Genomic DNA, 26,412 nt, shown 5'->3' with positions numbered 1-26,412 from the left:
CGGGGAAAATCCCGTCGCCGCGTGAGGTGCCATGCGGTACGCGGCGAGGACCCCCGGAACCTGGAAGTCCCAATCGAGGTGGGATTCATCGACCTGATGGCATAACATAGCGGTGAGAGTTCCACCATGCCGTCGGTTTGGGGATGGTAGGGCGAAGTGCGCACTTTCCTTGTGCCCAACAGGCGGCACACATCATTCAGCAGGATTCCTAAAAAATGTCTTCCCTGGTCGGTCAGCAATCGTTCTGGTGCGCCCTTGTCCAGGACGTAGCCCTGAACAAAGGCGTCCACGATGGCCGCTGCCGACTGGTTGGGGAGGGCCCAGACCATAGGCCACCACGTAAAATACTCCACCCCAACCAGAAGGTACTTATTACCCCGTGGCGTAGTAGGAAAAGGGCCCAAGATATCGAGCGCCACCAACTCGTTTATACGAGACACCGAAATGGATTGCAGGGGTGGACATGCCGGTTTAGCCGGCGGTTTACGTTGCGCGCAGTGGGTGCACCCCAGCAGAATGTCAGTTACGTCGCGCAGCATGCCTGGCCAGAAAACTTGCAAAAACCCAATGGTTTTCAGAACACCCAGGTGTAATAAACGCTCGTGCGCTGCCCATACGGCTTTACATCGCAAGGCGGAGGGCACGACGATTTTATGTTGACATGAGTCAGCATCTCAATGCATCAGCAAACTGCATTTCATGACAAATGAATTAAATTTCCCCAGTTGTAGTGTTTATGAAGACGAATAAACTTCTTAGGAGGCACACTCTGTTTATTGTAATTATTTCCTTATACAGTCCTTAACACACACAGAGGGGTATCCGGTCCCCTCACCTGATACCCTAAGGAGGTACAGCCTCCGGACTTGGCGGGACTTACACGTCTACCGCTATTCTAGAGTCCTCCGGCTGGGACCTAGGGGAGTCTATCTGACCCACCGCTGGCCCGGTGGGTCCTGACCACTGGGTATCCGAGCCTTAGCCCTCAGAAGGGCTGGAAGGCTGGTCCAGGGTCCTAGCTAGTCTTCAGCCCGGGCTTCGGTCTTCGTGTAGGGAGAGAACTCCCCGAGCTCTGTTGGGTCACCCTTCTTATACTCGTTCGTGGCCAGGTATAACCAATCACACATTCCCACGTGGAACTGGCTGATTGGTTCTTACCAAACCGTGGCTACGATCCACTTCACCTCGTCTGCCCCCAACCGTTATGCACCCAGAGGTAACGCTGCACTGCTCCTTTTTTACCTGGTGGCAATGCAGGTTATCGAACAGTGCGTAGTTAACACCTCTACACGTGCATGCAGACTTCTTAAAATCGTTGTCGATTATCACCACTGCAGCAGTTTTTATTTCGCCCTCCTCCTCTTCCTGGGATATTGTATATAGGAGGACTCCCATTAACCGCTACGCTATTGCCCGTGACTTGAAATATCCATAGGAGCGGTAAAATCCACAAAAAAATTCCTGTTGCCCGAAAATCCATTCTCCCTATCATCTGCAGTTATCTGTAGATTTCACCAGCATACCTTAAGGAAGGCATCCTATTATCCGCAACCATCTTGCAAGTAAGAGGAGTTTATGGGCGAAAATGTAGAGGATAATACGCGATTATTCACTACTTCTTCCTACGGTTAAGTGGAGTAAATTTGCGGATGTCCCTGGCGGGTGACAGGGTCCGCGATACTTGTTCTCCGCATCACCACGGATAAAAGGAGCTCTCCTGGATTAAATATTTTTTTTATTTTACATTTTTACTTAAGTTTAATGTCTGAATTTGGGAATTTGAAATGGCAATACTTCTCTTGCTTTTTAAAAATATTCTCAACAAACTATTACGGAGCGGTATTTCACGTTGGAAATGCGTCATGAAAATCCCATGCTGGAAAGAAAAAAAAATGTAAATACGATAAGAAAAGAGCTCAGCATAAATCAGAAATATAATCGCAAAATAATCTGTAAAGCTTTTGAAATTGCTGGCATAGCCCTGTCTCGATTTAAAATCCTTTATGTGTGTGATTGGTTTTTAGTTAAGGTGAGGAATGTCAAGTTTAGTGGGCATACCGACAGCTCATAGATTAATTTTCTTGTCTCTGCACGGTTCACCCATCATTTTTGCACCTTTCCTGCAAGACCCTTCCCCAAGCGACTTTGGGCACACATCTTACCAAGGATCACTCTGCCAATTCTGCCTACGTGCTAATGTAATGCTCATAACCTGTCCTCAAATCATCTCACCTTAATTGCTTTCCTACATCTTTATTACATCAGCTGGTACCCATAATTCCCTATGCACCCACTTGGCAGTAAAACAAGTTTATGGTGACAATTAAATGTCATATTTTCTCCGCTGCTGATGTATTATACATACACAGTAATTGAAACTGGCAGTGTGTGTGTGTGTGCACAATATTCGACTTTTCTCGATACTTATCATATAATGGAGCCATTTCAGTGGTTGTCCTTTTTTGTACAATGCAATTGCCTAAAGGCCGGGCGTTAAGCGAAACGCTTTCTCTGAAAGGAGCCTGCGATGCAAGTCGTATGCCAGGCGTAATTCCGGCCGCATCCGAGTGAGTGAATCGCCAAAAAAGGAGAGCGTTCGACCGTTGCCTCTCACTCGTGCGTAACCTCCGTGCATTTTAAAACGACTCCGGCTCACAGTGTGCCTTTCCCCTGGGAACAGGAAGAAAGTAATGAAATAAGAAAAACGGAAATTGTTACCCGTGAACAAATGTGCAAATAAACGTCCGTTCGTTTGCGCGCATTTATATCCGTCGTCAGACCCAAAGACCTGCACGTATGCCCATAGACCCGCATAGAGACCCATAAACTCACGTAACATACACTTACACATTTACACATATGCGTACAACACGCTGCTGTGATTAATTGAACTTATGCGTGCATGATCTCATCACCTCTCAGAAGCTTAGCTGTTTGTAGCCTGGTTAGCACTCGGATGAGGAAGACAGTCGATGAATGCAAGGTGATTTTGGCTTGGGATGTGAGGTATCTCAAATAAGATAGTATCGCAAAGGAATCTCAGTTCTCTCAGTGTGGAACTTTGAATGACTCCCCCTCGTATGAGTGAAGTTCTCTCCAGAATCTCTGACTGTCCGCGACAAGCCAAACACTCATCAATAAAATTGGCCAAACTTTCCGATGCAGCACGCTCCTTCAACGTAGTCTTGAAACTCAGCGAGGCTTTCCTGGCTAACTGCAGGAAATTATTGCCTTGGAGTGTGCACAACACTCTCACAATCGCCGGACCAATGGGAGCCACAAAACGTCAAACGTTCCTCGTGGAAAGTTACCTGTGATGGATTGATTGCTCGCGTAAAAGAAAAATGTCTTGCCAATGAGCAGGCAGTGTGCCTCCTCCTTCTTGTGGACATCTGTGAAAAAGAGGGCCATAGCTCATCGGATTCCTTCAGTATATGTTGTGTATGTCGGACTTCTTTCGAACTGTACTTAGCCAGCCGTGCTAATGGGAGGTGCGGTAAATAATATGATTATTCTGATTCTGGACCGGACCAAAACTCAACCGTATGGGGCTCGCCCGAGGGGATGCCCCCACTCAAACCCGGTGCTTGCGGAGCCCCGGCTAGTGGCGATGAATCGTGACACCTGCGGGAACATTCGATGAAAACAGCCCTATTGATGGCTGAGCGAACACCACTGCAGTACTATCACTGCTGCCACCCACCCAAGCAGTTCACTGATTTGTTCAGAATTGGGGCCCACGATTCAAGTGAAAAATTCGAATCTTCTTCTGTCGTATGGCTGATGTAGATGCAGAAGCAACAACTGCAATTTCACATCCAGGTGGTCAAGCCAGACAACCGTGTCAGGAACAGTGGAGAGTATCGCTGTGATGTCTCCTTCGTATTTGTGGATGGGGCATTGCATTGTTTTACATTATACGGTTTATTCTGGATGACCACAGCCGCACACTGAAGAGTTTTTAATGTTACACTTGTGCATCAGGTGTTCCATGGTTTGTGCAGCGGATGCGATTTAACGTTGACCATGAGTCAAATAATTTGGCATCGTATTGTTTTAAAAGTCTCGTCTGCATTGCTTCTAATTTTCTACTGCTGCCGCCCTCCCAGGAATTCACTGAGCTGTCAGTGAATTCGAATAATGTCTCACGTCTCTCGTTTTCAACTTCTTGTCTGCATTACTTCAAATTGTCTCCGTCTTGTGCACAACTTCGTTCGCCCCATTCGCACATGGCCAGAACGTTCATTTGCGCGCAAAACAGTTGATCGATTCTCGCACGTAGCTAATTCGACGTGTGTGTATATTCTACCTAAGCATGACAATCGAGTGCAATTGGTTGAATCTATAAATGCATCTAGGGGAGGTGCGGGCGATGGTGGCGGTGGGGTAGAGGAAGCGGGGGGGGGGGTGGGGGGGGGTTACATCGGTGTAGGCCGTGCATTGTGGGATCGAACGCCCTGATGTGTGCGCTGCAGCGCTATTGATGCCGCGTGTCCTTCACATCGGAAAGGGCCCCCGTGGGAAGAGGCGAGAGACAACTCTGCCGCAGATGGCAACGGTGCTTCAAATTGCACGCGATGGAAGGAGATGAAAGTTGTGACGATTTCTGACGATGGAAATTTCAAATATTAATTCGTGAATTGGTTTTTGCTAAGTGAGGGATCTTGAGCATCATTCGGTGTTCTTGTGTGTGTGTGTGTGGGGGAGCGGTAGTGCAGCGGTTAGCGCTCTGCGCTACGAACCTGGTGATGCGGATTGGATTGCCGGTCACGGCCAACACCGGTGAACCGTGTCTGGGCCTCTCCTAGATCGGCTCAGCCTCAAATGAGTACCTGGTGAGATGTGTAAACATCGCCACTGGGGAGGCAAAGACAGCCGAGCGTGATGTTGGCCACCCACCCCCTTGTGTACCGTGCCGGCCGTAATAGGTGCTCGCTAACAGTCTGTTGAGGCTATACGGCGGGGGGTGGGGGGGGGGGTCTTTGTGTTGCTTTATCGTTTCTATTTGGTAACCACTCGAAGCTACTTTGTGATGCTTCTGGCATAAAAAGTCCAGTATCACCACATTTTCTGGACTCCCTTCCCCCCCCCTGCCCCGTATTTTAATGCAAAAGTTGGGGGTGCGTCTTATCATCCAGAAGATGTGTGTGAGAATAGATGTATCGAACTTCGTGGACACTGGCAACAAGTTTGGGATACGGCTTACTTTCCGCACAATATGGGATGCATGTGTGTAAGACAATAGTGACTAAGCGATGTGATATCCAACAGTGTTCTAGAAAGGCCAGCAAGCTGAAATTTGGCACAAATGCATTTTAAAGAGTATGCTTGTAACTTGGAACGATTTGAAATGTACAATATGAAAAAAAAAATAGTTTCGTGAAATGAGAACCCGTAGGTTGATTAGTTTCACTCATAGGGCAAGGTCATTCAAAGGTTAAATCTACATCACAATAAGTCAGTTCGGTCGTTTCTCAGCTTGTCCTGGTGAGGGTCACGGCAGCAGCATGTTGAGTAGGGCAGCCCACACCTCCCTTTCCCTGCTGACGACTCCAGCACTACTTCACTCTACACTACACTATACACTACTACACTATATACTTCACTCTACACTGCACTATACACTACTATACACTACTACACTATATACTACACTATACACTACACTATACACAACTATACAATACTACACTATACACTACACTATACACAACTATATACTACACTATATGCTACACTATACACTACACTATACACTACTATATACTACACTATATGCTACACTATATACTACACTATATACTACACTATACACTACACTATACACTACTATATACTACACTATATGCTACACTATATACTACACTATATACTACACTATACACTACACTATACACTACTATACACTACTACACTATATACTTCACTCTACACTACACTATACACTACTACACTATATGCTACACTATACACTACTATACACTACTACACTATATACTACACTATACACTACACTATACACTAATATACACTACTACACTATATACTACACTACTATACACTACTACACTATATACTACACTATACACTACACTATACACAACTATACACTACTACACTATATGCTACACTATACACTACTATACACTACTACACTATATACTACACTATATACTACACTATACACTACACTATACACTACTATACACTACTACACTATATACTACACTATACACTACTATACACTACTACACTATATACTACACTATACACTACTATACACTACTACACTATATACTACACTATACACTACTATACACTACTACACTATATACTACACTATACATACACTACTATACACTACTACACTATATACTACACTATATACTACTATACACTACTACACTATATACTACACTGTACATACACTACTATACACTGCACACTAATATACACTACTACACTATACGATACACTACCATACACGACACTACTACACTATGCACTACTACACTACGATACACTACACGACTATACACTACACTATACACTACTATACACTATTATACACTACACTATACACTGATATATACACTACACTATACGCTACTATACACTACGACACTAGTATACACTACATTATACACTACTATACGCAGACTCTAGCTTTTCCTGGGGAATTCCGTGGCGTTGCTAGGCCAGCCGACAGACATTGTCCCACCAGCGTGTCCTGGACCAGCCCCGGGGTCTTCGCCCAGTGGGACGTGCTGCTGCCCAGTAGAGTTCCAGGGGGAGTCCATGGGGGGCATCCTTACCAGGTGCCCGAGCCACCTCAACACCACAAGTCTCATGCTAAACATTTACCAATACACACTCGCCGGTATGAAGTAAGTTTGCCGCATGTGAAGTGTGACACTAAAGCCAATAGAAATACAGTATGGTAATGCCTTCCACTGGCTCATTGTAAATAAAATCACCCAACTATTAAGTAAACAGTGGGCGTGCTACGCAGAAGACCGACCCTGTCATAGCAATGTGGACATTCCAACACAGGCTCCTGACTTACAATGGAGATGATCACCATAGTTTGAGCAAGGAATACATCGATGTTCCCGCCTTACTATTGCTCTTTTGTATATGTCTAAACCTGCTCATGCCTTCTGTATATATAATATAAAACTATAATTTTTTTTTTACCGGGTAAGACCCACTGAGCTATATAGATTTTTTCAGAAGTGACCTGGCCACAAATGATAGCTCAACGAAGTAACTTTAATGTATATCACCCAAATACTCTAAATGCATGTTTATTCTAAATGTGGAGGGACAAACCGGAGCAGCTGGAGAAAATTCTGCCAGACCGCGGGGAGAATATCAAAACTCCAAATATACAGGTGTCAGGATTGGGGTCGAACCCACGACCTACTGTATATCAGGCGAGATAGTTAACATCTCAAAATAGAGTATTTGGCTGCTATGAATTTCCAAGTGATAAGCCACTCTCATTTGTGTCTAGGCCGCTTCTGAAAAAGAGCTATATAGTGCAGTGGACCTCACCTGTTAAAATAAAATAAATGTTTAGTTTACTGCGGCCTCTTCCTCCCTATCATCTTTCCTGACCCAAAGGTCCTGTTTTCCCATTATTTTCCTATCCCTTTCCTCTTATTTACCATGTTTTTATCTTCTCTCTCTCTTACTTATCCCGTTAATCTCTTATTTTTTCCACACATTACATCCTTGACTCGTCTCCTCATCTTGAGGTGCGCCACGGGTAAAAGTTGTTTTGTTTGTTTGCCATAAAAGCGTTCCACCGTTGTAAGCAATGTCCCAGGATAGCTCGGTTCGACGTCCCAGAGATTGAGCTATGTCTACGTTACTCTTTGTTTTTTTCGGTAAAGTCACGTAGGTAAAATAAAAGAAAAGAAAACAACTAAATTAAATCACGACGTTTCGGAGGCAACACAAGCTTCCGTCTTCAGGTGGAATAGTCACAGCAGAATATCTGTGTCAAGTGGACAGCTCTGAGACGGCCGGGATTATATATACAGGTTAAGGGGGGGGGGAGGAGCCAGAAAGGGACGTGGGTGGGGGGGAGGGCTGAGTTAAGCTGCCTTTTGTTATGCTGCAGGGGGTTCGGGGGGAGCGGTGGCGTGCTGCACGAAAGCGAGTACAGCCCCACTTTTTAGAAAGCAATGTAAATGGCTGTACAATTATAAGGCAGCTATGGTCTTCCCAAGATCCATAAAGAAGGTACCCCACTACGACCCATCGTGTCCACGATCAACTCCCCTACCTACAAGCTAGCCCGTTTTTTTATCGGACACTCTGCTTCCCTTCACTGGCAAGACCACCTCAGCAGTACTTAACTCAACCCAATTGGTTTCTATGGTCAAGGACATTGTACTGTCTTCTGACGATATCGTCGTCAGCTTTGATGTGGTCTCTGCTTACCAAGGTCCCAGTACCTGACACCATAACAATAATTGATGACTTGGTCCAACATCGACTGAAACCTGATGTCCTTGCGCTGGTTAGGCACTGCCTCACCAACACTTACTTTACCTGGAATGGTACCTTCTACAAACAAAATGAGGGTACCCCTATGGGCTCCCCCTTGTCACCAGTGATTGCCAATGTTTTCATGGAGAAATTTGAATCAGACGCCATCCAGACATCCACCCTTTGCCCTTCCTTATGGAAGAGATGTGGATGACACTTTCGTCATTTGGCCACATGGCCTCCCAGCATTGAACCATTTCCTAGACCACATTAATTCCAGACACCCATCCATCAAATTCACCATGGAAGTGGAGAAAGATGGCAAGCTGCCATTCTTGGATGTTCTGTTTGAGAGGAGGACTGATGGCTCTTTGGGACATTCTGTTTACAGGAAGCCCACCCACACAGACTTCTACTTGAAGCCTGATTCCCACCACCACCCGACTCAAAAGAACTCTCTCATCAAAACATTATACCATAGGGCTCATTGCATTTCTGACCAACACCACCTGGCCAGTGAATTAAAACATGTACATCTGGCCCTCAAGATGAACGATACCCTGACTGTACCATCCGCCAAGCTGTTTGTCCCACCATACAGAAACAACCACCTGATACTCTGATCAAAATCATCACGTTACCATACATAGCAGGCGTTACAAAAAAGATTTCCAAAATTCTAAACAAATACAAGATCCAGGTTCGGTTCAATACAGCACACAAAATCCGTGATCTGATCCCATCCGTAAAGGATGTCATTCCTGACTTACAGTACCCCGGTGTTTACAAATTGAGTTGTACCTGCGGTGACTGCTATATCGGGGAGACGAAACAACATATTTCTGACCGAATCCGCGAGCACAAATCAGATTTGAAACATGGCAGAATGAATTCTTCGGCCGTGGCTGATCATTGTTTCAACACAGCGGGTTCTCATGACATTATTTTCTCTGATACCAAAGTTCTCTGCAAACCTCCCGGTTATTACCAGAGATTTGTCCATGAAGCCATCCAGATATACAAACACAGACACAATTTCAACCGAGAGGATGGTTTCAAATTGAGCAACCATTGGAAAGATGTTATACATCAAGTCAAACGTTAGCTGCCTTATAATTGTACAGCCATTTCCATCTCTCAGTGGGTTGTATGCCAAACTTTTGCTGCCTTATAATTGTACAGCCATTTACATTGCTTTCAAAAAAATGGGGCTGTACTCGCTTTTGTGCAGTGCGCCACCGTTCCCCCCGAACCCCCTGCAGCATAACAAAAGGCGGCTTAACTCAGCCCTCCCCCCCACCCATGTCCCTTCCTGGCTCCTCTCCCTCCCTTAACCTGTATAGGATGTAAGGATAGGGAAGGGCGTGACACAGGAGAGCCGCATTGTTCTAGAAGCGGTGGGAAAACAGTGGATCCATGCTGCACCGTGCCAATAACAGGCCAGCGAGGAGTGGCTGTGGAAACGCGGCGTACGAGACCGAGGGCCCTATCCTAGATGGCGTTGCGCCATCAGTGCTCAACTTGGACAGGACGTCAGTGGAATCTATCATTTGCCCCGCAAAACAACACATCAATCTGCCTGCCCTTTGGATAGTGTTTCCAGCATCTGATATATCTCTTGACACTTTGTCACTTTTATTTTTAAAAAATGTGTCCATACAGTAATTGCCTGTTTGGAGAGGGTGATTTTTTTGCCATTGAGCTCTGTCTTTGTCGTGACAGTAAGGGGTCTCTTTACCATCCCCAGTGGGGGGGTTTTGTTTACTTTTTGCTCTTTCCCCAATTATATTCCAATTCGCGCCATTCAAGTCACCATGCGAAATGGCTCAATTTCCGTGAAGAAGTCTTGTAGCCAGATGTGCATCTCACCCTGTGTCAGAGAATAGTCCCACGAGATTATGTCACAGAACTTCTTCTGAAGCACCTTCAATAGCTCATTATTCACACATAGGGGGTCCGCATTTTTTTACGTGCCCCGTAAGGTTCATCACATGGACCAAAGATTTTCGGCATAAGTCAACTTAAGTTAAGCACCAAACTTAAGGATAGTTTAGTTTGTGTGTGTGTGTACAAAATCAGGGGTTACTGTGCTGAGATCATCAACGTATTACAATTGAGAACCTAGTCTAATCACGGTTGGCTAAGTGGATTCGTACAGAGGATTTGAAATCATTGGTGCTATTTGAGTGCTTGTACCCTAAACTACCCAAACATCTTACTCTGATAAGAACTCAGCCTTGTAGTTGTTAAACAGAAGAAGATGGAATCCCCTGGGTGACTCCCAACGAGCCCCTACCATATTTTCCCGCATATTGCCAGCATGCGCATGTAACCCGCAGAAATAGCGTTTTATGTAAAACATATTTCAGATAGCCCGCACCTCCATATACCCCGCATACATTAAAATCTTTAACGTCGTTACCGCAGCTTAATTTCATCATATTAATACGAAGTCTACATTTGTAATACATTCCACTATCAATTGTTAACATTAAAATCATAACGTGCACAAAGACAACAAACTAACCGGAAACGAGTGAACTTAAAACAGTAAATAAGTAGCAAAAGTAAATATCCAATAAATAAGTAACACATAATTGGTAGATAAGCAAGTACAGTTTTAGCACAGACAATAGCGGCACTACGGTGACGCCGTTGCCTCGCCCCCAACCCCCCACCTCTCTCTCCCCCCAGCTCCCCCGATTGCTTGTGCTGCGATCGAAACGTCGTGATTTATTTTACTGTATTTCTACCTACGTGACTTTACCGAAAGAAGAACCACAGAGTATAAGCCATTGGAAGTTTGAAACAAAGGTCATGGTCGCGATTGTATAGTGCTCAGCCAATAGCAGCGGCCTAAGGGACTCAGCAATTATGATTCCACGTCTGGTAGACGCTTGTTAAGGCCCTTCCCATTGTGCAATACATAGCCTCAGCTGAAACTTTCGCACCCCCCACAGCCACGGTAAACATAGTGCGCCCACTTCAAACATTGTCGTTTCATTCAGCAATGCTTTAGTCAAAGGTAAGTGTTGCATAGTGGATAGTCCTACCATGAAAAAATTAAACGAGTTATGACATATTCTTAGCTCTTTCGGTAAAGTCACGTTTAAGGGAAACAATAAAATAATAAAATATATATAAATAAAAATTCTCACGACGTTTCGACCGTTTGTGTTATGGTCGAAACGTCGTGATAATTTTTATTGTTTATATATTTTATTATTTTATTGTTTCCCTTCAACGTGACTTTACCGAAAGAGCTAAGAATATGAATTACTGCAGTCACGAAAGCTTTAAATCAAGAGTTATGACATGTCACACGTGTAAAATATTTTTGGGATAGCCCGCACCTCCATATACCCCACAGGGTCTTGTTTTGTTTGTAAAAAGTGGTATTCCCCGCGGGTTATATGCGGGAAAATACGGTACTTACACACCTTCTTCTTGGGAAATGTATAAGGTGGGCGGCAAGAGAAAGACAAAGACAGACCTGGGGTGGGTGGGCCGGGGGTGATGTCTAGGAGCGGACCAAGATCGGCTCAGTGAGTATCATGAGAGCTTGTGTCGAGAGCAAGTGCTGCAACACGTTGACCTTCGACCTCCGAATCCCAGGGCTTGCATAGACCGACGGATTGATGGAAATGTAATTATGCATCCCTGGGACTACGTGTTGCAATGTCCGAGCAGGCATAGACATACTTCAGCAAAAATAAAAATAAAACACAGATTGATTGCGATCGTTAAAAAAAAAACTGGATGAAGTGCATTGCACACACCGCAAACCTACACGGATGCACCGCATCTTGCAGGCGCGAACAAGGCCGCAGAGGATGTGACACGGGACTTGACTGTCAGATAAATCCATGCCCCATCGTCGAACTGAGGCCTGAACAGTCCCCGCGTGGGTCTCCCCGAGGTGTCAAACGTTGACCCGTCACCTCCGTGGCAAACGGCACGGATATGGAACTGTCAGGAATTTGGCCCGCCGCTCGAATGGTTATGTGCGAGGGAATCGATAGCCGGGGATCCTGTGTCAGAACACAGCCCGTGGTGGTGAAGAGAGGGGCTGAGTGATAGAAACTTACTGCTGCAGATCACAAACATTGATAAATACTGGTGTGCTTTGCAACTGCACGGCTCTGTACTCCAGCATGAATTTTACCAAATGACTTCCGCACCGGCAGACTAAAGTATACGGCCACTGTAATACACTGATACTTCGTCTTTCCGTACACCCTGTTATCTAGCACACTCTGCCCCCATCAGGCCCGTGTTGGCAGCGTATCTGTCTAGTCCGTCATACAAATGAACTCCGCAAGCGGTGTGCTGAGTGTGTGCGCTGACGCCGTTTGTGAGCGCCAACCCGGTGTGTAAGCCCCGACGCTGTGTGTAAGCGTATTCTGCGCAAGGGATCTGGCCAACTTTGCAGAGGCCTGTATTTAAATGTTGCAATAAAAAAAAAATCTTTTTTTACAATTTGTGATTTAAATTTGATTAATTTAAAAAAATCGGCCCCGCTTAAATGTTACCCATTAAATTAACCCCCGTAATGAAATAGCAGGTAATCATTGCTTTATTTTTTTTGCCTATAACATTTAAAATCAAACTTAATTAAAATTTCAACTTTTTGGCCGCTTTTATTATTATCACCTTATTTTCCAACGTAATAACTCTTTTGTATAATGTTCGTGTCTGTCAGGTTGTATTCTGAGGATTAGCGTATATGGAACAAGCAACTTGGGCAAACAAAATCAGAACATCTGTCTCCAAGTTGCGGGTCAGTGGATTCGAATCCAATGTAGGTGATATTTGGCCTACTCCTGCATGCTGGCCAATCACCTTGGAAGAGTTGAGGACCCACACACTTTACCCCAACCACTCATGGACTCCCATTTGGAGTGCACATCGTAAATCTTCCTTCAACCAATATCCCGAAGCAAAATATTAGTGCTGGATTCAACTACATTTGCAAACGTGATTTGTAACTTTCATCCTCACCCGTGTATCGATATCTCAATTTTAACGTTTCATTTTACTAAGGGACTGTGTTGGTGTTGTTGTACTGGTGTGTTCTGGGACTGTTCTTGCTGTTGTTTTTCTGCCTTACCCAAGCTTGGGAATTGGTGTACTTATGCAATATCAACGTATACACTTCATATCCATTACGCATTTACTTGTCATGATTTGCTTACCTCTCCGAAACTTTGCACTCCTATCGTTGCTCGTATTGTTTATTGTTGCTGTAAATTTATGACCCGTCACTACTGGACATCTGTGAATAAAGAGCTTCACGGCTTATCGGATTTCTCCATGATAAATAGAGATTCCGATTCTGTTTAAACTGCTGGGTGGATGACAGCGGGGGTGGGCAGGGGGGGGGGGGCGGGGTTTAATAAATAAATAAATAGAACGCTCACGGTTTCAAATGCCTGTGGCGGAAGATTGAACCTCCTGCCGCTGTTCCATTGTCCTAACCCTCGCACCAGGCCAGCATCCCATGTGCAATACGGAACGTTATCAAATAAGCCTGCCCGAGCTGACTGGGCGGCTCGGAGATCAGAGCACTGGGCCAGCACCGCTGAGGCCCTGGCTTTGGAATCTGGGTCGAAGCCACCCACGATTAAACTCGCCTCTTGAATGTAGCAGGTTGATTGGTCTCGCCCTGTACGCCGCTGATGACAGCGCACAAAACAACAACAACACCCTTGCTGGAACCCGATGGTAGTCCGCGTGCGAGAGCTGTGTTCGCCAGCACGAGCCATTAGCATGGCTAATGAAAGTGGATTGTGTAAAATCTCGGTTATTGCACACTTTACTTTTAATGGTGTTGGTTTCAAATCACATTTTACCAAACCAGATGGCATCAATGAGGGCATATAGGTCGTGGGCCCATGGGGTATGTGATGTGTCTGTGTTGAGCTGTAAGGCCACACCTGTGCACAAAAAAGTCTCGCGACAATAATTACGTCTGTACTTGACGAGAAGAAAGACCCACGATGACCTGAATAAACCCACACGTTGCAACTGAAAACGCAGAGACGTGAACGGCAGGCAGACGGCACTTTTGTGCATTGTGCTCGACACCATCAACAGTTCCTGAAGGATATGCTGACAATGTAGTGCTGAATTGGCTACAAAACTCCGAGGGGTAGATACCAGGACAGGAATTTAGCTGCCCAAATAAATGCCGCTCAAACACGTTGGTCCCTGAAGAGTCCTACTACTGCATTAGCTGGTATTGGAAATTAGATTTTTTTTACGTGTATCCATAATTTAACGTTTTGTGTATATATATGAAGCAGTGCAAATAATACATTGTTTTTGGTAATCTGTGTTTGTATACACCACTGGCCAGCGAAAAAAATGTTGTTTGTGTGTGTGTATCTAATAGAATATATACAATCATGACTGACTGAGTGACAGATGTGACATCTAGTGATGTTTCATAACGGCTATGAATCTGAGTGAATTTTAATTATCTACATTCTATTGGTGTTCTACAAAGGCTAGACAACTGAAATTGGGTGCAACTGTAATTGATTGGATATACTGGAGATATATAAATATCTACAGAATTAATTTTTCAAATTTGTGCGCAACATATTACAGCCCAGATTCAGGGCCCAATGGGTGATGTTAAAAGCATAATTTAATTTTTGATCACCTGATTGTCTGTGTTGTTACCGGTTACCGTACAAGGACGCCTAGCAATCTATGGGTGTCCAAGCCAAAGGACTGAACAGTAATAGTAATGCCAAATCTATAATTACCATGCCCATTGTTTGCGCATGAAAGCCGAGGCTGAGTCTCAGTACTTTTGTCTGACGTGTGTTACACGTCGCTATGTTTGACAGTAAGCAGTCTCATTCTTGAAAAATGAGACTGCTGGTCTCTTAAAGTTGTCGCGTGGTTAAGCAAATAATCTTCAAACTCGGCTGATCCTTCCCTTGCTTTAGGATATTACACTGCAGCAGCATGAGAGTTTAGTACAGAAGTCAGGCAAGGGTGGGCTGAGGTTGGGAGGTTTGGCCAAACACAGGGCCACGCAGTAACACGCCCACACTGTAATGCGGACAAATAAGCGTATAGACATCTGGAACCCGGGTAATTAAAGTTTGTTGAGCTCAGTGTGAGGTGTCTGTCTGTTTGAACAACACACAGAGACCTGGTGTAGTCCCTCTATCGAATGATGCACGCCGGCCCTGTCTTAGCTGCTCAAATACAGACAGATCAAATGTGTTAGGTTTCATAAATGCGAGTCCCATGCATTATTATTATTAGCGATCGCAAGGTTCAGCTGAAAACGCCGAAGAGTATTCGTAGCAGCAGAATTTCCGTTGTGGCAGGGGGACAGCATTGTGCACTGAAATCGGGGACAGCATTGTGCACTGAAATCGGACCAACCAACTTTTAGAATAATGCACAAGACCTGTCAGGCAATCATTTACATTTAGTTGGTGTGCTGTAATGGGGGTATATAAGTGGCTATTCATCACTATTATTACGAATGTTAATATTATTTTGACTGCTTACTGAAAGACCCACGTCCGCACTTGCCAATAATCTACCAAACCGCCCAGTGGTTGCGGTCATAACCTGGTTGTGAGTGTGCGCGTTGTAAACACGGGCCATTAATTTATGACTTATCACCAACGCATTGATGCCCTTTGAAATTCGGTCTGCAAAAGCCCCTTAATATTTCATTCCGGACCAAATGGTAACTTTATTATCTCTCTCAATGAAAAGCAATGCCGTGGAGATATTTTTTGTTTGTCCTTTGCACTTGGCTGCTGTCGCCGCAGACACCTCGGGACGCATTTAAATAACGCGTGAAAAGTTCACCTACCGCAGTTCATTTCAAAATATCAAGATTAATTTGATTCGCATTATTCCTCGGCAAGTGCTCTGACCGTGGATTTCTATGCACAGCCACGCACCTGGCATTTTTGCTACTGAATGACTCGGTGCCTATGCTCATGCACCCGGCGCTCTGCCCCGGCGCGGTGTTTGCGCGCCGCAATTTATTTTTTTATGCCGCGCAGAAAAAAATATTCAGCCCCCTGTGGCATTTGCGCCGGAGCTGCTTTGCACGGTAAAGGCGCGGCCCTGGAATTGTCTTGCTCACGCCGCTGCTGGCGGAAGCGGCCTGCACCTCGAGGAAGCTCCTGGGGAAGCAACCCGAGAGGGCATTCGTTTTGCTCACTCTTCCACGCCGGCCGGACACCTCGCGAGGGCCTCCGATGCACCGGATGATTGGGGGGGACACAGACGATGTGATGGGCGCGCGCGAAGCCGGGTACGGAAGCATTACCGGAGAGATTTTCACTTGCAGTTGAAAACCAGCACGTGCGCTCAGAGGAGACTAGGGGACCCTTAGCACCACTCGCCACTACGCTCACCACCACACGGCACACGCCAAACTCATGACCACGCTTCACCGCAGGCAGTGTGCTTCTCGACTAACCGTGGTGTACCATTTGTACTGCTTGGTGGTCGGAGACGGGGGGGGGGGGGGGGGGGTCGGGGGGGATTTAAGAACCTGTGCTCCGTAATTTCAACTGCCGTGCCTTGAGATGGAGCCGGCGACCTCTGAGTTGCAAGTGCCGTGTGCTATCCCATTACCACGCGTCAGTACAGGCCTTCTAAATGTACTGTGTTTGGTGTATGTGTGCCAATATTCGCAGTGTTGGCAAGATTGCTTTTGAAAAGTAATCTATGAGCAGGCCCCTTACAACCTGGGTAATATAATGTCTAATCTAGGACACAAAACAAATGAGAAACTACGCTCAGCTTGCATTTTCTAACTTTTAAAAAAATATACTTTACGTATTCATAGTAAACAAACTGGATTTACCTGTTTTTCAGTCGTTTTGACAGTGAGTGCGCTTTGAGTCTTATTATGTTTCTGTACATATTCACGCAATGGTTCATTCTGATTGGAAGGAACCAGGCACCTATGGCGTTGATGATTAAAATCCTACAACCTATAGACTTTCAGAATTAAAAGTAATCCCGCCAACTTCATCGACCATAATACAGGTTTTTTTAGGGTTATATTGTGAAAATATAAATGTGTCGTTAAACCCGCCACCACCCGACACAGCCAATTAGTAAGGTTTGTCGTGTGAACAAAACATGCCAAAACATGCCACGTGACAAACCTTACTAATTGGCTGTATCGGGTTGTAGCAGGTTTAACGCACATTTATATTTCTACGATCTAACCCCAAAGAAACCTATATTATGGATAATATTGGTAACCAAAGCCTACTACAGTGAGGGAAAAAAGTATTTGATCCCCTGCTGATTTTGTACGTTTGCCCACTGACAAAGAAATGATCAGTCTATAATTTTAATGGTAGGTTTATTTGAACAGTGAGAGACAATAACAACAACAACAAAATCCAGAAAAACGCATGTCGAAAATGTTATAAATTGATTTGCATTTTAATGAGGGAAATAAGTATTTGACCCCTCTGCAAAACATGACGTAGTATTTGGTGGCAAAACTCTTGTTGGCAATCACAGAGGTCAGACGTTTCTTGTAGTTTGCCACCAGGTTTGCACACATCTTAGGAGGGATTTTGTCCCACTCCTCTTTGCAGATCTTCACCAAATCATTAAGGTTTCGAGGCTGACGTTTGGCAACTCGAACCTTCAGCTCCCTCCACAGGTTTTCTATGGGTTTAAAGTCTGGAGACTGGCTAGGCCACTCCAGGACCTTAATGTGCTTCTTCTTGAGCCACTCTTTTGTTGCCTTGGCCGTGTGTTTTGGGTCATTGTCATTCTGGAATACCCATCCACGACCCATTTTCAATGCCCTGGCTAAGGGAAGGAGGTTCCCACCCAAGATTTGACGGTACATGGCCCCGTCCATCGTCCCTTTGATGCGGTGAAGTTGTCCTGTCCCCTTAGCATAAAAACACCCCCAAAGCATAATGTTTCCACCTCCATGTTTGACGGTGGGGATGGTGTTCTTGGGGTCATAGGCAGCATTCCTCCTCCTCCAAACACGGCGAGTTGAGTTCATGCCAAAGAGCTCCATTTTGGTCTCATCTGACCACAACACTTTCACCCAGTTGTCCTCTGAATCATTCAGATGTTCATTGGCAAACTTCAGACGAGCATGTATATGTGCTTTCTTGAGCAGGGGGACCTTGCGGGCGCTGCAGGACTTCAGTCCTTCACGGCGTAGTGTGTTACCAATTGTTTTCTTTGTGACTATGGTCCCAGCTGCCTTGAGATCATTGAGTAGATCCTCCCGTGTAGTTCTGGGCTGATTCCTCACCGTTCTCATGATCATTGCAACTCCACGAGGTGAGATCTTGCATGGAGCCCCAGGCCGAAGGAGATTGACAGTTCTTTTGTGTTTCTTCCATTTGCGAATAATCGCACCAATTGTTGACACCGTCTCACCAAGCTGCTTGGCAATGGTCTTGTAGCTCATTCCAGCCTTGTGTAGGTCTACAATCTTGTCCCTGACATCCTTGGAGAGCTCTGTGGTCTTGGCCATGGTGGAGAGTTTGGAATCTGATTGATTGATTGCTTCTGTGGACAGGTGTCTTTTATACAGGTAACAAGCTGAGATTAGGAACACACTCTTAAAGGGAAGGGGTCAAATACTTATTTACCTCATTAAAATGCAAATCAATTTATGACATTTTTGACATGCGTTTTTCTGGATATTTTTGTTGTTATTCTGTCTCTCACTGTTCAAATAAACCTACCATTAAAATTATAGACTGATCATTTCTTTGTCAGTGGGCAAACGTACAAAATCAGCAGGGGATCAAATACTTTTTTCCCTCACTGTACGTGTTAAACCTGCTTCATTGTGTGGTACACGAAGGACCACCCTATGGCTGTACCCAAGTAAAAAAAAATACATGCAAGTAATTGGGGAGGCCTGTAGACATTTTCTTAAAAATAACCTAGCCTAATCAATGACAACATTAACCTTTGTTGGAAACAAAGTTGGTGTTTTATTAAAGATCACTTCCCAATGAGGTCGCCGGGTTGTTCAAAGGTCTCGACCTGGTCATCACTGACTGCACAATAATTCTCGTAAAATTATTCCAAAAAAAATGCCTGCACTTAATTTGGATAAATTCCAGCTCTGAGCATTACAATTGCAAGTTGGTCAAGCGACGAGCATTTGCTGTCCGTAGCAGGCAGGTGATGAAGTGCTGCCCCCTAGCCTGTGGAACAGAGAACACTGGACGGGATCTCAGAAGGATCTCTGTGACATACATATTCACTGCTGAGAAGGCACACGGTTGTCGCTCACGTTTCGAAAGGAGAGAGGAGCGACAGACAATTACCGAAAGGCAGGCGGGCGGGCCATGAGCCGGTGCCAAAAAATTCCCCTAAACTCTGCGTAACTCTCTTTATGTTAAGGTATTTTCAACCAATTACTGAGTCAGTTTAATGCGCTTTCGCGAGCAAAATTATCAATAATGTATATGAGGAGGTCGTGGGTTCGATCCCAACCCTGACGCTTGTATATTTTGAATTTGCATGTTCTCTCCGTGGTTGCGTGGATTTTTTCTCCGGCCTCATTGGTTGTTCCCCTCCACATTTATAATCAACGTGCTTTTAGAGTATTTGGCTGCTATAAATTTCCACACGGCAAGCCACTTTCTTGTGAGGTACCATTTGTGGCCAGGTCGCTTCTGAATGAGAGCTATATAGCTCAGTGGGCCTTATCCTGGTGAAATAAAAATAGTTCAGTTTAGTTTACCTGTCTAGGGAAGGCAAAAGAACCCCACCAATGTTGATTCATCGAGCCCGGCGCGCCAGATGTGCCGCAGATGAACATCGCATGAAAGTGTCACGAAACGAGATCACACCCTGGGCGTCGGCATGTGCGCGTTCCGATGACATTATCTCCCTTACCATAAGCCGAGCTGCACCGCAAGAGAAGTGTTGCACTGGGCGTCGACAATTCATTTTGACGTCCTTCGTAATCCTTGCGAGAGAGAGAGGGCATCGTTTTTAATACAAGTCATTAAATGCGTCGCCATATTTCATGCAAGAACAAACTCGGCTGCCTATTTTTAACTTGCCCGTTTAAATGAGTTGCCGGGGACGCGTGCGGGGTGACTGAGAGCGATTCAATTGTTTCCCCCCCTACCTGTGCCGTTCCTCTCTCTGCCCAGGCCTTGGCCGTACACCACGTTTGAGAGCGGTTACGACCTTCTGAACGGAAAACAGCCAACAGACAAAATCTTCAGGTATGTAACCCGCGCCTGCAAGGCGATTGCTTGAAATACATTATTATTATAATATAACGGTCACGGTCGAGGTCAAACAGTCAAAATTCTTTGCTGCTGGAATGGACATCGACGCGGAGTGCTCAGCTCCTGTTGGCACTCCTGGGCCGGGAGTGGAAATTCCACATCCTTACTGCACGGGTGAGTCTGTCGTAGGACACACACTGTTGACCTCTCCGCAAAGTAGTATTCCTTTTATCACCCGTCTTGAGGGGTGACGGGCTGAGTCATTGCGAATCGATGATTTGAACTCTCAACCTTCCGATTTTGAGCCGCTCTCTCTTTGCCGCTGAGCCGCCGGCCATTTGGGTTTTTTCGCTCACGCCGCTGCTGGCGGAAGAGCCTCCACTAGAAACAGCGACAGACAGCCCCTCGATGCAGTGTTTGTTTGGCCTACTCTTCCACGTTGGCCAGGCGTCTTCGAGGAGGTGGGAGTGCATCCACGCTTTACCCCAACACACGTGACCTGCCGATAGACTAACTGTGCTGAACACATTCATACTGCTGGCTGGACAGTGGTGGTGGTTTGTGATTTAAGTAACTTGTTAATTGTTTCAACTGCTGTGCCAGTAGTTTGCTAGTCCGGTGTGCTAACCATTACACTGGCAGTATCCCCCGGTTTTTAATAACACTATCAACTGAAACTGCTCACATATAATGCATATATTTTTCTTTCGATGAAAGAGCCAGTTAAATCATTTGTTTGGCCCCTATTCAAAAGAACAAAAAAAATATTGCCGCTAATTTTCTTGTATGGGCATTCATTTTATCTTCAAACAATTTTCTATAACTTTAGGCCGAGTACTTTTTTTTCAACCTTTGGAATTTAATATAGTCCACCAATAACGAGATGATTAAAATTCATGATCTGTAAATTGTTATCGCAATGTCCATTATAAGTTCGGAACATTTTTTTAATACCACTTGGGGGAAAAGAATTCTCTTTCACGCTAAAATTGCAAATTAACAACTCGGAGTTTCATGTCTCCATCCTTGCCTGAATCACTCAGCAACATCCACAACTGCCTATGCAGCTGGCCGGTGGTGCACCTTGATGTGTGTGTAAAGCTGTAACACTAAAAACTTTTTTTTTTTACCAGGTAAGGCCCCACTGAGCAATATAGCTCTATTTCAGAAGCGACCTGGCTATCACAAATGATAGCTCAACGAAGTGGCTTATCATATAGCAGCCAAATTACTCTACAGCAGTGGTTCTCCCCGGGACCACCGGTGAGTGGGACGCGATGGCCCTCCAGGTGGTCCGCGAGGCTGTGATGCAGAACACAGCTTGGTCCGGACAATAATGACAACGTTTATACCTCTTGTTTCACGCATTCATTCATGTGTTACCATGATATTTAATTAAAAAAATTAAGTTGGGTAAACTACCCTGGCCATGAGATTTAAATGCGCCCCCACCCCCCGCCCTAAAAAGAAAATGTATAGCTGTGTAAAAATAATATTTTTATGTTCCAGTAGTATGAATCATATTGTATTAGTGGTATTTAGAGAGAAGTGATTGCGTTTCGTCACCAGGGGTGGTAGGGCAGGTTGGTCAGCGAAAAATATTTTCATGGTCCGAGGGCGAGAAGAAGAGAAAGAAGCACCGCTCTAAACGCTGTGATGTCGATTCTAAATTGTGGGGGGGGAAAAACCGGAGGACCCTGAGAAAAATCCACACGACCACGGGGAGAACATGCACACTCCAAATATACAGGCGTCAGGGTCGGGTTCGAACACACGACCTCCCGCATACCAGGCGATTGAGTTGACATCTCGCCACCGCGGCACGTGCGGACAGGTTCACGTACGGCATGGGTCAAGGGCTGTGGCTGCCCTTCAGCAAGACTTTCGTCGTTCCTCCCGTCGAGCTGGACATCAGCCCACTGGCCAGCTGCCGTACGGACCTGTCCATCACGGAGGAGACGGCTGAAGTCCGGTAGGTCCCCCTCCTCCCTCTCACTCCTCCCGTGCAGCCAATCCATGAAATGTTTGTTAAAATTGCGGGTGAAATACTTTGGCGGGCGAGGGGAAAAGCGAAGACAACGATGCATTAGACGTGTTGTTTAGTAACGCTGCATTGGCAGTGGTGCACGAGCACTTATAACAAAATACTCAACACTTCCCAAAATGTAACATCACATGACAGCGACTATTACTACTATGAGAGAGAAGTTTATTTGTGCATCTGTCATTCCTCATAATCAGTATGCGTCTATGCTCCGACCATTGCCAGTTGATGTGCGTTACGCCCTTGAGCCCTGTTATCAAACCAGGTGTGGGTTAATCTCGGTGTGTGTTGGGGAGCGGTGGCGCAGTGGTTAGCACGCTGGGCTACAGACCCAGCGACTCGAGTTCGATTCCCCCTCACGGCACAACACCAGTGACGATTATCTGAAGAGGTCCTGGGCATTCCCTACTTCGACTTGGCCTCAAATGAGTACCTCATGCGGTGTGTAAACATCACCACGAGGGATACAAAGGTGGCCGGGCACGGTGCTGGCCACCCACTTCCTCGTAGGTCATGCCGGCCTTCATAGGCGCTCGCAAACAGCACCTGCCCAAAAAGTCTGTTCAGGCTATACGATCTTTGGCTTTGTGTTGAGAATGCATTTCTCTAATCCCACCAACTTCGAGGTTAAGCGGTATTGGTGGATCATGCAGAGATGACGCCTGTGTGAGACCCACACACATGCAGCGCAGGCATATTTCCATTATAAGTTTGTACGGCTGCCCTGGCTCGTGAGTTTTTCCCCAAGTACTCAAATTTCCAGTTTATCCTATTCATATATATTTTAAAAGAGAGACATATATATAAAAAGCCCTTAAAATAATCTCCAAAAAAAGGGTCCTCCTGAAAATGTCGTTTGAGGCATCCTTGTGCAAATGTGGACTTGCTCGCAGTTAAATGACAATTGCTGTATGAAGTGAAATTATCATCGCCCTCTGTTGTCATAGACAATTCTGGGGGGGGAGGGGGAGGGGTATTTTTAGCCCTAGAAAGTAGCAATAACAACAGTGAGCATCCACGCAGACGCAGGCAAAAGAGTTTCCCCGCAGCCACCCGGCCGCTACCTCCCACTGCATGTGCTACCGGCCGGCCAACGTTTCGTGTTCCAAACAGCCCGCAAAAGCCCGCGGCGTCATATACGCTTCACCATCACGGCCTGGCATGGAAGGTGACAGGTGGCGGCCCTGCAATTTGCCTCCTCACGCCGCTTGCTGGCGGAAGGGCCTCCACTCGAGGGAGCTCTGGAGAGCCCCTGGAGTTCTGCAACTTCTATGCTCCCCACGTCTATGTTTCCCGCCTTAAAGCTACCCGAGCGGATCGGCAGGGCGAAGTGTGGCCAAGTAACCCCGCCCCGCGGTGCAGACTTTGAGGCCGGTGGCCGACATCCAGCAGGGGATTAATAAGAGGGGCTGTGCATTGGAATCTTGTGGGAAAAGCCGAGGTGGGCTTCACGGAATCCTTGCAGTGGATGCCTCACATCCCACCGATTGCCATGCACAGCAGACAACCTTCTGACCCACAGCACAGACCTCCCACCATTTCCGTCATGAATGGAAAGTGTGCCAACTGTGGCCTTTGCAACCATGGACCATATAGTAAACCACTGCAGTCTGCGCTCCTCGCAAAACTACACAAACTCTCTCCTGAAGCCTCCTCGTGGCTAGCAGACCTCGACATTGGCATTTAGTTCCTGAACATATTGCCACATGTAAGAATAAAATAGAATGATAAGTTTTTTATTTACTTTTAAAGCGAAGTTGTTAGCAATGTGTTTTATTTAAGGCAATGTTACACTGCTTGTGCCCGCACAGTATCGCCAAATTATTATTTTTTTGCGTGGGACTGCTTCATCTCGAGTGGTGCATCATCACATGACTGACACAAGCATGGAATGCCGAACATCTCGGGAAGACTCAGAGATGTCCCAGCAGCAAGGACCATCCTGGAAGAAAAACAGGACACAAGTGGCAACTCTGTCTGGAAAAACGTAGAAATATCCCAAGAGAGATAACGGATTTGAGCATATGCACGTTCCTCATTAGCAAAACGAATGTAGCCTCCGAGTAAGTTTGCACATTAATTTCAACGCGCATTGTTTACTGGAATTCTTAATTAAGTGGAGAACTGCTCCGAGCTGCAGATATTTTTTTGTTGCACTGTTCATGGGAAAGAAAGCAAGGCAGAAAGAGCGCGCGTTAAATTAATTTTGGCAATTAATGTATTTCTTTATTGGCGGATTGATTTGATGTGAATCTTACCGTGGCTGCTGATTTTAAGCTGAGTTAACCTCAGGGGAGGTGGGGGGGGGGAGCTTCCCCCCACCTCCACCCACCCTTGCTGTCTGGGTTGAGGAAACCTGTGGCCTGAGTGCATTGTGCATTTGTTGATTGGCCATTGAAGTGGAAACAAAGGTGAGAGTGAAGGAGGCTTACCGACGCAAATAACTTAGCAAGCAGCGGAGTCAAAAGTCAAAGTGATTTGCTGCTCAAACGAGCATTGAGGCATTGGCGCCCATCTCCCATCCACAGCCCTGCAGAGGCAGCGGCGGAAATTGAACACTCCTATTGCGGCAGCGAGTCTACCCCACGGGACTACCACCGTTGACTTCCCCACAAAGTGTTACTCATTTTATTGATCCTAGAGGGACGATGGGTTGAGTCAACCTCCCACCCTGCTGCGCCCCAACGAGGATTTGAAATCGTAACGTTCGGATGGCGAGCCCGCTCGCTCAATCGCTGAGCCACCTGTCCTGGTTTGGGCAGAGGAGCGCTCAGTTTGAATTCTCCCTTAATCAAGAGATATTGCAACCCAATGGACTCTGGACTGCTTTAATATAAAGAGTTAAAAGGAACAGAAAAAGGTTGCATCACGACCCAAATTGATCGCATTCAATATACATGGTCCCAAACCAATAAGATCCAGCTCGTGTATAAGCTGCTTGGAGCTTATTGGAGCTGTCCCTTACCGAGGTTTTTTTTTCTTTCATATAAATAAAATGAAAGTCATCAAGTATCGCATGATGTTGTAAATCGAAGCCGTGCGGTGTTCCGCGTGTTTTCTGGATGCTTATTTGTTGACTTCCCTCTCCCACCAGCTTACATTGCAATGTCGAATTTTATTTTAGAAATGCCTCCATGAGCGTCTCCTAATGGAAAGGTTGTGAGTTAAAATCATGTTTGGGGGGGGGGGGGTTAGCCCATAATCCTTCCGTGGGTTGATAAAATATCTACCATGTTGCAGGGAAGTCAAGATTGTTTTTTTCTATGGATTGATTTTCCCCCACTGCAGAAATATGGAATTTTTACCACTGCCTCAGGGCTGTATACAGGAGATTTGCACCAACGCCTCAATGCTCATTTGAGAAAGGAAACACTGTCACTTTTTATATTTGTGCAGTGGGCAGAGTAAGTGATTTAGTCTTATTGCTACATACAACCTTTGTAGCTGGTGAAGGACTTTGATCATTTATAATTTATAATACATGCACATAAATTTCCTCAATTTGCATCTCACTTCCGCATTAATCAAAATCAACAGAAATCATAATTGTGCAGCTCGTTGATGTGTGTAATAAATTGTGCGTTTTATTTTTTATTTTATTTTTATACGTGCTCTTCTGACTTTTTC

The 26,412-nt window shown here is 45.5% G+C and overlaps 1 protein-coding gene across 3 annotated transcripts in view; it reads left to right on the top strand.

Annotated features, from left to right (window-relative positions):
* The window catches only part of LOC116953184 (astrotactin-2-like), a 483,535-nt gene that overhangs the window by 233,090 nt on the left and 224,033 nt on the right, over positions 1-26,412 (top strand). For all 3 annotated transcript variants that reach the window (XM_032973126.2, XM_032973123.2, XM_032973125.2), the window contains 2 exons: positions 20,661-20,735; positions 22,576-22,713. In XM_032973126.2, coding sequence (XP_032829017.2) covers positions 20,661-20,735; positions 22,576-22,713 — 213 coding nt within the window. The remainder of the gene's footprint in view (positions 1-20,660; positions 20,736-22,575; positions 22,714-26,412) is intronic.

The sequence above is a fragment of the Petromyzon marinus genome, chromosome 50 (genome assembly GCF_048934315.1).
Source record: "Petromyzon marinus isolate PM22_M1 ecotype Great Lakes invasive population chromosome 50, UKy_Petmar_22M1.pri1.0, whole genome shotgun sequence".
Classification (NCBI taxonomy): domain Eukaryota; kingdom Metazoa; phylum Chordata; class Hyperoartia; order Petromyzontiformes; family Petromyzontidae; genus Petromyzon; species Petromyzon marinus.
Note: the sequence above shows the minus strand (reverse complement) of the source record. Positions and strands in the feature narration are given on the sequence as shown.